The sequence below is a fragment of the Lycorma delicatula genome, chromosome 1 (genome assembly GCF_047948215.1).
Source record: "Lycorma delicatula isolate Av1 chromosome 1, ASM4794821v1, whole genome shotgun sequence".
Lineage (NCBI taxonomy): Eukaryota > Metazoa > Arthropoda > Insecta > Hemiptera > Fulgoridae > Lycorma > Lycorma delicatula.
This window is the reverse complement of record NC_134455.1, coordinates 205,015,343-205,027,482: the sequence shown is the minus strand read 5'-3', so window position 1 is coordinate 205,027,482 and position 12,140 is coordinate 205,015,343. Positions and strand designations below refer to the sequence as shown.

General features: G+C 32.8%; 1 protein-coding gene across 12 annotated transcripts in view; it reads right to left on the bottom strand.

Annotated features, from left to right (window-relative positions):
- LOC142327686 (uncharacterized) overlaps window positions 1–12,140 on the bottom strand; it is a 154,484-nt gene that overhangs the window by 134,073 nt on the left and 8,271 nt on the right. For 11 of the 12 annotated variants that reach the window (XM_075370933.1, XM_075370948.1, XM_075370941.1 and 8 more), the window contains exons 2-3: window positions 10,968–11,152; window positions 6,120–6,217 (exon numbers count right to left, since the gene is read on the bottom strand). In XM_075370933.1, the coding sequence (XP_075227048.1) occupies window positions 6,120–6,217; window positions 10,968–11,147 (278 nt within the window). In that variant the 5' untranslated portion in view covers window positions 11,148–11,152. Of the gene's footprint in view, window positions 1–6,119; window positions 6,218–7,305; window positions 7,470–10,967; window positions 11,153–12,140 lie in introns of those variants that run through there. The other variant, XM_075371017.1, reaches the window with a different exon arrangement.

Below are 12,140 nucleotides of genomic sequence, written 5' to 3'. Positions count from 1 at the left end.
GCACACCCAACTGTATCGTTTTGTTTCGATCCATTAGTGTATACAACCGCGTCTGGTTTCGTCTTGGAGAGAACACACTGAAACATCTGCTGAAAGACAATAGATGGTGTTGATTGTTTATTATATGTAGTCAGGTCAAAATTAAAATTTATGAGGTTTATTCTCCATGGTGGATATGAGCAAAGGTACATAGGAAAGAATGACGGTGTGTCAACATTTATATGCTGCAGCAGACGCCAGGTACGGACACCTACAGGTGCAGTACGACGTGGATGATCCTCATACTTTCCTAGATTAGGATTTTTAAAGACTGACTCAAGAACCGGGTGATTTGGCTGTCCTCTGAGACGAGCAAAATAAGATAATAAGAGCTGGTCTCGTCTATCCCAAAGTGATGGTTCACCACAGTCTACAAGTAAGCTTGCGACAGGACTTGATCTAAACGCGCCTGTGGCAAGCCGAAGGAAAGCATGATGTACACTATCCAGCATTTTAAGCACGGTTTGACGAGCTGAAGAGTAGGCGACACAACCATAATCTAAACGGGAGCGAACAAAGGAATAGTAAAAACGTATCATACATGATCTATCGGCTCCCCAGTTGGTGTTAGTAAGGACTCGCATCATATCTAGAATTTTGGAACATTTTGTTTTCAATTCTTTTAAATGTTTGACCCAAGTAAGACGGCTATCAAAAAATAAACCTAAAAACTTGACGTAAGTAGAGATAGTACTAGTCTCTCCGTTCAGAAAAATTTGCGGAATAGAAGGGTTTCGTAGCCGAGAAAAAACTACACATTTTGTTTTTTCGGATGAAAATGTGAAACCAGTAATCCTGGACCAAGCTTCAAGGTGAGATATAGTGTTCTGCAGTAGTCTCTCTGCTGTAGGTGCCGAACGGCTTGCAATGTAGATAGCAAAGTCGTCAGCAAATAGAGAGCATGAGACAGGAGCCTGAACACATTTGGTAATATCGTTTATGGCTACAGAAAATAAGGTGGCACTTAATACACTACCTTGGGACACTCCATTCTCCAAGATGACACTATCTGAGAGCGAATCATCCTCACGAACACGAGCCGTTCGGTGATTTAAGAATCCCCGGATAAAAGCAAGCATATTGCCTTTGATTCCCCATTTTTTGAGAGTGTTAAGAATACCACGTCGCCAGGCTGTGTCATACGCCTTTTTTATATCGAAGAAGATAGCGACGAGGTGCTGCCGATTTAGGAAAGCGTTTTGTATGGCTGTTTCCAGTGACACTAAATGGTCAATAGAAGATCGTCCTTGTCGAAAACCACACTGTTCTGGAGATAGAAAGCCATGTTTCTCCAAGTACCATGTAAGTCTGCGGTTTACCATTCTCTCCATTATTTTACACAAAACGCTTGTTAATGATATAGGGCGATAGCTTGAGGGGTTCGTCTGGTCTTTACCAGGTTTTAGTACTGGTATAATAACTGCTTCTGACCAGGCGGGTGGGAAGACTTGTTCGGAAAATAAAACGTTGAAAATATTCAAAAGTTGTTGTAGTGCCGAATTAGGAAGGTGTGAAAGCATGGAAAGGCGAATGTTGTCCGGTCCAGGGGAAGTGTCCCGTGAATTTTTAAGTGCATGTAACAATTCTTTAAATACGAATGGAGTGTTTAATTCACCAACCGAATCACCAATGTTTAACGATAATACTTCTATTTGAATCTTGTACCGTTGAAAATCGTTATTATATGATGAGGTGAGAGACACCGAGCGGAAAGATTTTGCTAGACTATTTGCCACTTCCGAAGATGATGAAAGGAGTTCTCCTTCATCAATAAGACCAAGAATAGATTGTTTCGGTGATCCGAAGATTGCACGAATTTTCTTCCATACAGTAGACGTGGAAGTAGTGCGTGAGATAGTGCTCACGTATTTCGTCCATGAATTCCTCTTAGCGTCCAAGAATACTCGACGGCACACCGCTCTAGCCCTGCGGTATAAATTTAGATGTTCTGTTGTAGGCCTACGATTAAATTTACGTAGTGCCTGCCGTCGATTCCTAATAGCATTTTTGCAATCATCGTTCCACCATGGAACGAAAGGACGTCTAGGATTACCCGATGTTTGTGGGATATATCTGTTGGCATTCTCAAGTATCATGGACGTAAAAGAAGAATATTGGTCGAGGATGTTCGCTCCATCGTCATACTGAGATTGGAATGCTTTATGGTATCCGTTCCAATCTGCCTTTTCAACAATCCATCTCCGTCGCCTTCTTTTAGTCTCGCAGTCTACACCGAAAGTAATAATAATTGGTCTATGATCACTGCCGTGAAAGTCATCACAAACCGACCAATTAAAATGAGGGAGTACATTCGGTGAGCATATGGAAAGATCAAGGTTAGATACAGTACCAGTTGATAAGGACATAAATGTGTGTGATCCATTATTCAGTAGGCAAAGGTCAAAATCTTGTCTCAATCTGTTTATCATATTTCCTCGAGTGGAGCAGAAGGTTGAGCCCCAGGAAATATGATGGGCATTGAAGTCTCCTACTATTAACGATGGAGATGGTATTTGTGTGAGGAGATTTGAGACATCTAAAGCACTGAACTCAGTGTTCGGTGAGATATACAGATTGCAGATATGCAATTTGAAGGGAATAGAGACCTTTACTGCAATAGCAGGGATGACAGTGGTTAATTGAATTCTTGTAGCTGACACCCCATTCTTCATGAAAATCGCTACTCCACCACTCTCCCTACTGTCTACTAGGCAGTCGTATCTCTCGCAGAAGTATCCTCTAAGTGTAATTCGGTCATGTTGTAGAAGGTGAGTTTCTTGGAAACACATGATTAGTGGATCATGTGTGTGTGCTAGTACTCTAATGTCTTCAATGCAGGAACGAATACCCCTAACATTCCACTGAATAATGTTCATAAGTGTAAAAAATAAATAAAAAAAATAAATTTCAGAAATTATATAAAAATTAGTTGTACGTGATTCGGTTTTTCTTTTTTGTATTTTTTATTTTAAAGAACTCCGATGCCCTAGGGTCGGGTGGTTCTTCAACCATATCCTCCAGTATATGAGGTGATGGTGGAGGAGATTTATTTGAATGGGATGCTGTAGTTGACATCCCAGAGGAGATAGTTATGTGGGTTCCCTTTATGGGGAGCTTATTAGGTGGCTTACTGCCAGCTGTGATAGTCGCTATTCGTGGCGGTACGACTTTGGGAATAGGAACTTTCGTATGTATCATACTGTTTGATTCACTAGCTGCGACGGGGGACTTTTTATTCATTTTTGTCAGCTCTGAGATAGTGGCTGTAAGTGAAGATACTTGATCAGATAGCATCTGAACAAGTTTTTTAAGCTCATTGCAGGATCCGCACTGTTGATTATTAACATTTGTAGGAATTTGTTTAGATGTAGCGGTGGCAAAAGATACGTCTGGTTTAACCAGGTTCCGTGAATTGTTTATCTTTTTATATTCTCTACGTGCAGCCGGAAAAGATAGTTTTTGCTCCATACTGATTTTGAGAATTGTCTTTTCTTCTTTAAAGGTTGGGCAATCTCGGGAGCGGGCTGTATGTGGACCAATGCAGTTTGCGCATTTTTCACTTTCTTCGCAGTTAGTGTCATTGTGACCTTCTTTAGAACATCGAGCACAGATCTCAGTTTTTGTACAAGATGTTGTAGTATGACCAAAACCTTGGCATCTGAAACATCGCCGTGGGTTGGGTATGAATGGTCGTACCCGAACCGAGAGGTAACCCACTTTAATCTTCTCTGGTGGAACAGGGAGATTGAATGTTAATATAAGAGACGGTGTCGGTTCTTCTGTTCCGTTCTGCCGTTTCATTATACGTTTTACTTCAACAACATCTTGGTGGCAAAGCTCATCAACTATTTCAGAGATATCTATATCTAGAAGGTCTCTACAAAAAATTACAACCCGGCTCGTATTTAGCGTTTTGTGGCATTCTGCACTTATATTTATGCCACCTATATTACGGAGACGTAAGATAGATCGACTCTGTTCATCGTTGAATGTTTCAACCAGAATCGATCAGTCGCGTAATTTCCTGATGTTCTTCGGGGAGCCACTTGCACCTGTTACAGTTTTATTTATAAGGAAAGGTGAAACCTTTTGGAGGGAGCCACCTTCCTGACTATTTCTGAGAACAATGAATCTAATATTTTTATATTTCGATTCTAAGAAATTCTTTTCAGTAGGACTTTTATCCTCGTCAGACGAAGCTGATCGAGGTCTCTTCGCAAGACTTAAATTGGTGTTTTTTTCAGATGGACCACCAACCATCATTGTGTTTGTTATTGGAACTGAAATTTTGGTCCCACGAGTACCGGCGAAAAATGGACCACTCCAGCAGAGCGCACTCGTACTGGAGCTAAATACAACTGGGTTCGCCCTGGTGCCCCGAGGACATCGTTCGAGACTCACTACGTAGAGCCATTCACCCATCGGCACGATTTGTTCCCACCTTGGGTTACGGTTGCATTTCGTAAGATGTCGCAACACCACCGAGTGTAAATGTAAGAAATATCAGTGTAGGTTGTTGTTGTGTAATTGTGTATGTGTGTATGTTGTAATTTATGTAGTGTTCTTGGTGTAGTATATGTGTAAAATGTAAAGTGTCTCAGGTCGACCAGTTCTGAATGTGTGGTTAATTGTAACCCAACCACCAAATAACACCGGTATCCATGATCTAGTATTCAAATCTGTATAAAAGTAACTGCCTTTACTAGGACATGAACCTTAGAACTTTAGACTTCGAAATCAGCTGATTTAACGCAATTCACCACTAGACCAACCCAGAGGGTAAAAGTATTTAGAACTAGAAAATTTATCTAAAACTAATTTCTCTAAAGCTATAAATGGCAAAATGAATGATTTAAAATAATATAGCTTGTACCATACCTTATTTTTGAGCGAGCCATTGATTCAGTCTGTTTTTTTTTAATCACATCAATGTTATGATTTTATATTTACTTTGATGTTTTTACTAATATGCACACAGTTACTTACACAGACACACACAAACACTGTTTTTTTAAAATTAAATTTTTGGTTCTATTATCACAAAAAAAATAATGAAAAATAATAAAAATTAAGCAAAATAAATTATTAGTTAATACCTTTGAAATAAACTTTAGTATTTTACATATTTACATGTAGAAATATATATTTTTTTGAAATTCTTTGATGAAAGTCTATTTCGCCTTTCTGTTATTAACTGTCCCACTTTTGAAAAATTTGTTCACAGGGAACAGAGGTTGCAGGAATGCAAAGTCTGGTTGGTATTATTTTGAATAATCTTGGATAAATTAACTGCCTTTCTTTCCACCAAGAGAGAGGATTTTGTGTTCTTGAGATGAACAGTTCTTTTATATATTTATCTAGCTCTAAAATTCCTGCTACTGTTGGGTTTGAATTAGTTAAATATATAACTATATTTTAACTAATTCAAATGCACAGCCATTTGAATTTACTGTTACTTTTTATCAAAATCTTCCCATGCAGTTGAAATGGAGGGTTCAATAATTTCTTGTTTGGTTTCAAACCTATCACCTTGTTTGATCTCAATACTTCAAACTTTGAAAGTTTTGTGTAAGCATTTTGGTAAGATGGCTCATCTTTAAAGTAAGGATCATAGCATGCTTTTAAGCAAAATATTATTATTTTCAACATCTTTAAATCTATGTTGCAGTTGATCTAACATCTTGTTACATACTCGTGTGCGTGCGTGCACGCGTGTGTGTGTAATATCAACTATAGGTGAATTATAATAATTTTCAATTAAAACACAGTAAAAGACTCACATGCAAGTAACTTTATTCTAGCCTACTATTTCTGGTCTATAACTATTACAATCCAGATATTTATAACTTAGCAAATTATATATTCTTTCTTAAATTAAAATTATTACATTTTAATAGCAAAAAAAAAAAAATTTGAATCCTATATAGTTGGTAACTAAAATCTAACAGAAACCAAAAATATAAAATCATTTAACACATACATGTAATAATTATCTGTTAGCATTGTTCAAGTAGTAAAAGGTTTTATTAACATAACATTCCACCCTCATTAAGGTATATATATTTTTTTTAATAACTTACTTGCAAGTGTCTTCTTCATTCAGTTTTTTCTTCAACATGGCAATTTCTTCAGGTGGTTTTGTAAGTATTGTTTTTGAATCAATAATTTGGAGGGGATTCTGGGAAAAAACATCAGAACAATTACAATAAACAACAAAATACTTCATATACAGTAAAATCTATCTGACTAACAACAATTCATTCAGAAGAATCAAAGTCAGACAGTGAAACCCATAGAAGACATTTTCCTATCAGTGCTCTGAAAACCCTCTACATACAGAAAATAATGTTTAAATTATTTTCTTGACAATCCCCAAAAAATAAAGGGTTTGACCTTCAATTCACTATTAAAAAGATACATATATTAAAGATTGCATTGGTCAGACCTATGTGTTTATGTCACTTAAGTGAGTTATGATTACTAACATAGTAGTATCGAAGAAGAGGTCTAATTATGATTAATCACTTATGAACCACACATCACACAAATTCCATTGTAGGTATATAGAATTTCTCCTGTCATGTTTTTCTTGATATGGGAACTGTTGGGAATCAAAATTTATTTAATCAATCAGCTGATAGAGTTGACATTCCTATGAGGTGATGGAGTGGGAGGGAAAGTAGTGGGGAACGAACTGTATTGGTGTGTCTGGACAATTAGTGAAAGACAGTGACTCAGTGCAGTTAAGTTAAACACACAAGAAATTCATTAAGTCATGAGCCTTTTCATTATTATTATTATTATTTAAGTATTAATTAGTAGTAAGATATTTCACATAACAGTAATAAATACATTTTTTATTAATATCAGGTGTAAGTTATTTTTTAAACTGTGAATATTTACAGCCAACCTGAACAGGAACATTATGAGATCTTTTTCAGCAAGCATTTATTTTTTGTTATTGGTTGTTTGGAAAGTCGAAGTATCAGTGCACCAGCAAGTCACAATGCAGGGGTTAAAATAATGAAATCTTCTAGAGGTTAATTCGTATGGAAATACTACAGAGTGATAAATGAGCCAAATAACAAGCTCACCTTCATCAGAGGTGGTAATCTGAAAGATGTTAATCTTAAGAGAGATTAACATTCTTTGCCAATGTAATTTAAGGCTTTCACATTAAAAATTTGTTCATATATTAAAAATTAAATAAATGAAAGTTTATTGACTGTATATTAGATGCCATATAATGGTTCTAGATGACCTTACCAAGACTATGTTTATCCCAAAACTGGTAATGAAATTACCAAGAATAAAAACATCTCATACCAGACTTGTTAAGAACATAATTAAGTGGTTTTTTCACAGAGTTCTCTGGCTTCTTCAAAGGGTTGAATACACTTTTATATCTGTACATCAAGCCTAATAAAATATATATAACGTTTAGCCTACAACTGAGACTACTGTGCAAAATTACACCATTGTAAAATTAATTAATTCACCACTGTCATCAAAATATGAATATCATTACTCTCAAGGGAAAGCAACTCTAATCATTCTGTGTTAGATGCTTGTCATGCATCATATTCATAGAAAAAAATGTGACATAGCGTAAAGCAACAAATTTATGCATTTCACGTTCTCTTCTCAATAATGATATTGTTTTGTTGTCTTTAAATTTGCCCCATTAACTGATGCATTTTATTTTTTTTAATAATATAGTTAAAACATAAAATATCATGTTATAAACAGGTTTTTTTGTAACATAAATAAAAAAGTTGATAACTTTTTTATTAAAAACTGGTGCTTTTTAGTACAATAGTTTTGCAAAACAACTAAAATTATATTATCAACCTAATTTTTTTCCTTTGTCCCTTTTACATAATTTTTTTAATTTTAATTAACCAATATTCAAAATTAGAAACATGATTTTTCAAGGTGGAGGTCCTTCACCCCAACACACTTAATCACATCCCGTCCATTATGTCATGATTATACGATTTCTGGTTTTCTTTTAATTTACTTTACTTTAATTGCAGGTACCTCATTAAATAATTTCTGTCAGGTGTTTTCTGGACTCTGTAAAGTTTAAGAGTTCGTTTATCTTTTAGTTCCTAAAAGAATTAAAAGGTTTTTTTTAAATAAAACCTTTTTTTGTTTCTTCTGGATTTTATTCAAGAACAAATAACCTTATAATTTATTTATTTCCTGCACTCTAGATTTTAGCACTTACAATCTTTTTCTGTCTCAGATGAATGTTGTTTTTTACTTTATCTTTCAATAATTTTTTTTTTTGTTAGATTGAACTTCTTAAATTTTTAGCCTAGAGCAAGAATTAAAAGATGTACTCCAACTGAAAATTCCAGTTCAAATAATTATAAAATATCATAACTGTTGGTATATTACTGATTGATACGTTAAATAGTGTTAAGAAAAATTACACATTTGTTTGAAGTTAATTTTTTTTGCACTCTTTTCGCCCTTAATTTTATATATCAATTGTTACCTGTTATTTCTCAGTTTAAAGTCATAGACTATCATTGAAATAATAATTCAAATCTTTAATACAAACAAACTGCCTCCTATGAAAATTATTACTAAAAATTTGTTCAACAGAACAGCTGAAACCATAATTATACTTCATTTTTGCAATGAAATTATGATTTAAAGTATTGAAGATTTTATTAGTCTTGTGTATATTACACAATCTCTACTTTCAACATCTAATACCTGCAAGTTTGAAAGTAAATGTCAGTAAATGTTTTACTGCTATCTGCCTAGAATTAGACATTCTAAAATTAAAAAATGCTGAATTTGAACAAAACACTAACCTCAAATAAAACATGTTTAAACACTTTTGCTAGCATGTTTAAGTTAACAAATTATGATTAGTAACAGAATTACAGATACAAGATACTAGTGATTCAAGAAATTTTCCACATTTCAGGAAACAAACTATCTTGTCAGCTAAATCAATAGAAATTGCAAAAGTCGAATTAAAACCTCCAAGCACTATTTAACAATGTGAGGGAGCATTCCACCTGGATTGTTCAAAAAACCTTTACTTCAACTTGCTTATTGAAGACACAATTTTATTAATAGAAATAGAATTTTGAATAAAATACATCATTAACGCAATCAGTTATTTTCATTATCTTAAATTATGAAATTGAGATATCAGCAGAAGCATGAGGAACATAACAACCAGAAATATTGTATTGTATATAATACTATTATTATATATTTGAAGAACTGTTCGCTATTAAAAACACAAGAATGCATCAAATAATTTATTTTCAACTTTCTATCAGACGTGTGTCTTAAATAAACATTCTAAATTTTAAATGACTAATAGTTTACATTGCTCACCATATTAGCTTCAAAATTTTCTTTTCTGACAGAGAAAGGAATCTATCACTCAACATATTATGATTCAACCAATAAGAGCTTTGAATGACCTACTAGTATTTATTTTTAGGAAATACTTATCTAAACACTCATAAAAGAAATACTGTAGTATTTCTTACAGTGCAATTCTCATGAATAAATTCATTCCAAAAGTTATACATATATAATTTTTTCATCAGTTGAATGTGTCCTGATAATTATATGTGATTAACAAAGATAAGAAAATAAATCAAAAGAGGTTAATAATTTGTACCCTCATCTACTAAGGTATTCTTAAATACCTCTCAAATGACTTCAGCCTCCAAATTTTGAGGAACCAAACCCAAAGCAGGCAGATTCTGTTTTCAAATGAATTACACAATTTCAGATCATAAAAGTTGAAAAAAACTAGCCAACACATTGGATTTAGAAGATCTTCATGATAATATATAACCACTCATGGAATGTTCAACAAGTAACAATAATTCAAACGAGTTTTAACAGAATGATTCCATTTCATAATATTCTAAATAATACTGCTATGAAGAACAGTGGAGTATAAATATGTTCAAATAATAAAAATTTATCAATTAATATTATCATCTTTTTCACTTATTTGTTAATTATTCTTTTTCATCAGATTTTTAAGTAAAAAAATTGTGTAAACAGTTTTGAATGTTTTTTTTTCCAAATTATGGTTACATTACATAAATTTGTAACAATTAAATAATATAGCAGATAAAATAAAATTGCAACAGATTGCAAAACAAATTGCAAAAGAAAAAAATGACTATTAATAATGAATAAATAAGTGTAATAGTAAACAAAACAAAATAACAAGTTCTAAAAATAAAATCTAAGTAAATAATTAAATTAAAAAGTTGCACAATAATATTAACATTTTCAATATCAGACAGTATGACTTTTATCATCATAATCTAAAATTTCACAAATCAATAAACTTCTTTCTTTTCTTTCAAAAAGCTGGCCAATGTTTTCAGAAATGTGTGAATGCAAAATAAAGCATGTTCAATCAAATACCTGCTAATCTTTTCTTTACCCCACACAAGCTGTGACATTTTTTTCTGAGCATCTATCTTTCATCTGCTACATCCAAAATGACAGGCTGTACCCATTTAAATTTTCTACCTGAGAATGACACGTCCAGAAGAGATGTCATTACACATCTTCAATTCTACTACAATTCAATATAGTTAAAGTTCCAATTCAATATAAGTTCAAGTTTTCAATGTATACAATTTAAGTTCCCTTACAATTCAATATATGAATTTCTTAAAATACAATTTCTTACAATTTACATATTGAATTGTAAGGCAAATTTTGAATGTATTTTACGAAATTTTCTGAACTGAATCGGACTGAATTAACATTTAGTGGTATAAACACAGTTAACAGTATATACTTAATCTAAAATGTAATAATTATAGCTGTATCATAAACTAATCACATTACCTACCCATAAACATCTTTAAAAAGGTAAATTTTAGATAACAAAACAAAAAATTTAATATTGCAGAACTTACCTTCACACTACTTTTTGCAGGTGGTTTTACTCTTAAATAGACCTTTATTGGTTCTCTTACAGCGTTGACATTGCTGTCATCTCCAAATGTGTTGATTAACTTTTTATTACAAAAGAGTATATTACTTGTTGAATCCAGTGTTTGTAATGATGAATCAACATATGAACCACCACACGCCATTTTAACTGAAGAAAAAATCAAGAATAAAAGAATAAAACAAACTTATTACTTATCAATTAGTAATAGTGACATAAACTAAGTACTAGTAACAAATCATTATTACCTAAAATAAGGTGAATAAATTTCCACTTATAAATAAAAACTAAGACCCATCCAGGTAAACTGTCATCTCTGCCATCTTACCCAAGATAGTATGTAGTACTCTGTATCTCTTATAATCTGAGGGTTATACAAAACCTGGAAATCTAATGAGGTAGCAACTCAGGGAGATTGAATGATATGAAGTAAAGATAAAATGTCAATGGCCAAGCCACATTTAGCAGACCAGTTCCTATTTATTACTAAAGTTACCTAAGTTACTACCTGCGGTTTCAGTACAAACTATTATTTTTTAGTAGCTGATGACTGTAGCAACTGATACACTTAAAATACAAAAATAAATAACTCAATGTTATCATTAATTTCTTAACTACAAATTAAATGTTTACAATGATGCAAAAGATATATTGGCAATCTATCAATTATCAGCACAACTGATTTTATTTCTCTACCCATTAGGTTGATAAAATAGTATTCCAGATGGTGTTCCAGACATGGCATAATTTCATATCACGTCTGTAGTCAAACAATGCTATTTATTAAATTTCAAAACCAGCTATTTGTCTCATATAATTACTGCAAATCCATTAGTATTTAACACTTAACACAGGCCTCTGTTTTTTAATGATCAAAAAATTGTTTTCAATTTGATAGCAGATTCTTATCTATTTTTGGGCACCGAACCCAAATATGACCTCAGTTTTTATCCATCACATAAGAATTTTTCATAAAATGACTTCAATTTTTTTTTTTAATATAAAAAACGATTTTTAATTAAATTTAGAATCTATTTACAAGCGATATGAAAAAAATTACTTTAAAATATCATTAAAATTATTGAAAACACACAGTAAAAATACTTTTATGTCCTTACAGATCCTTATAATTTTTTTT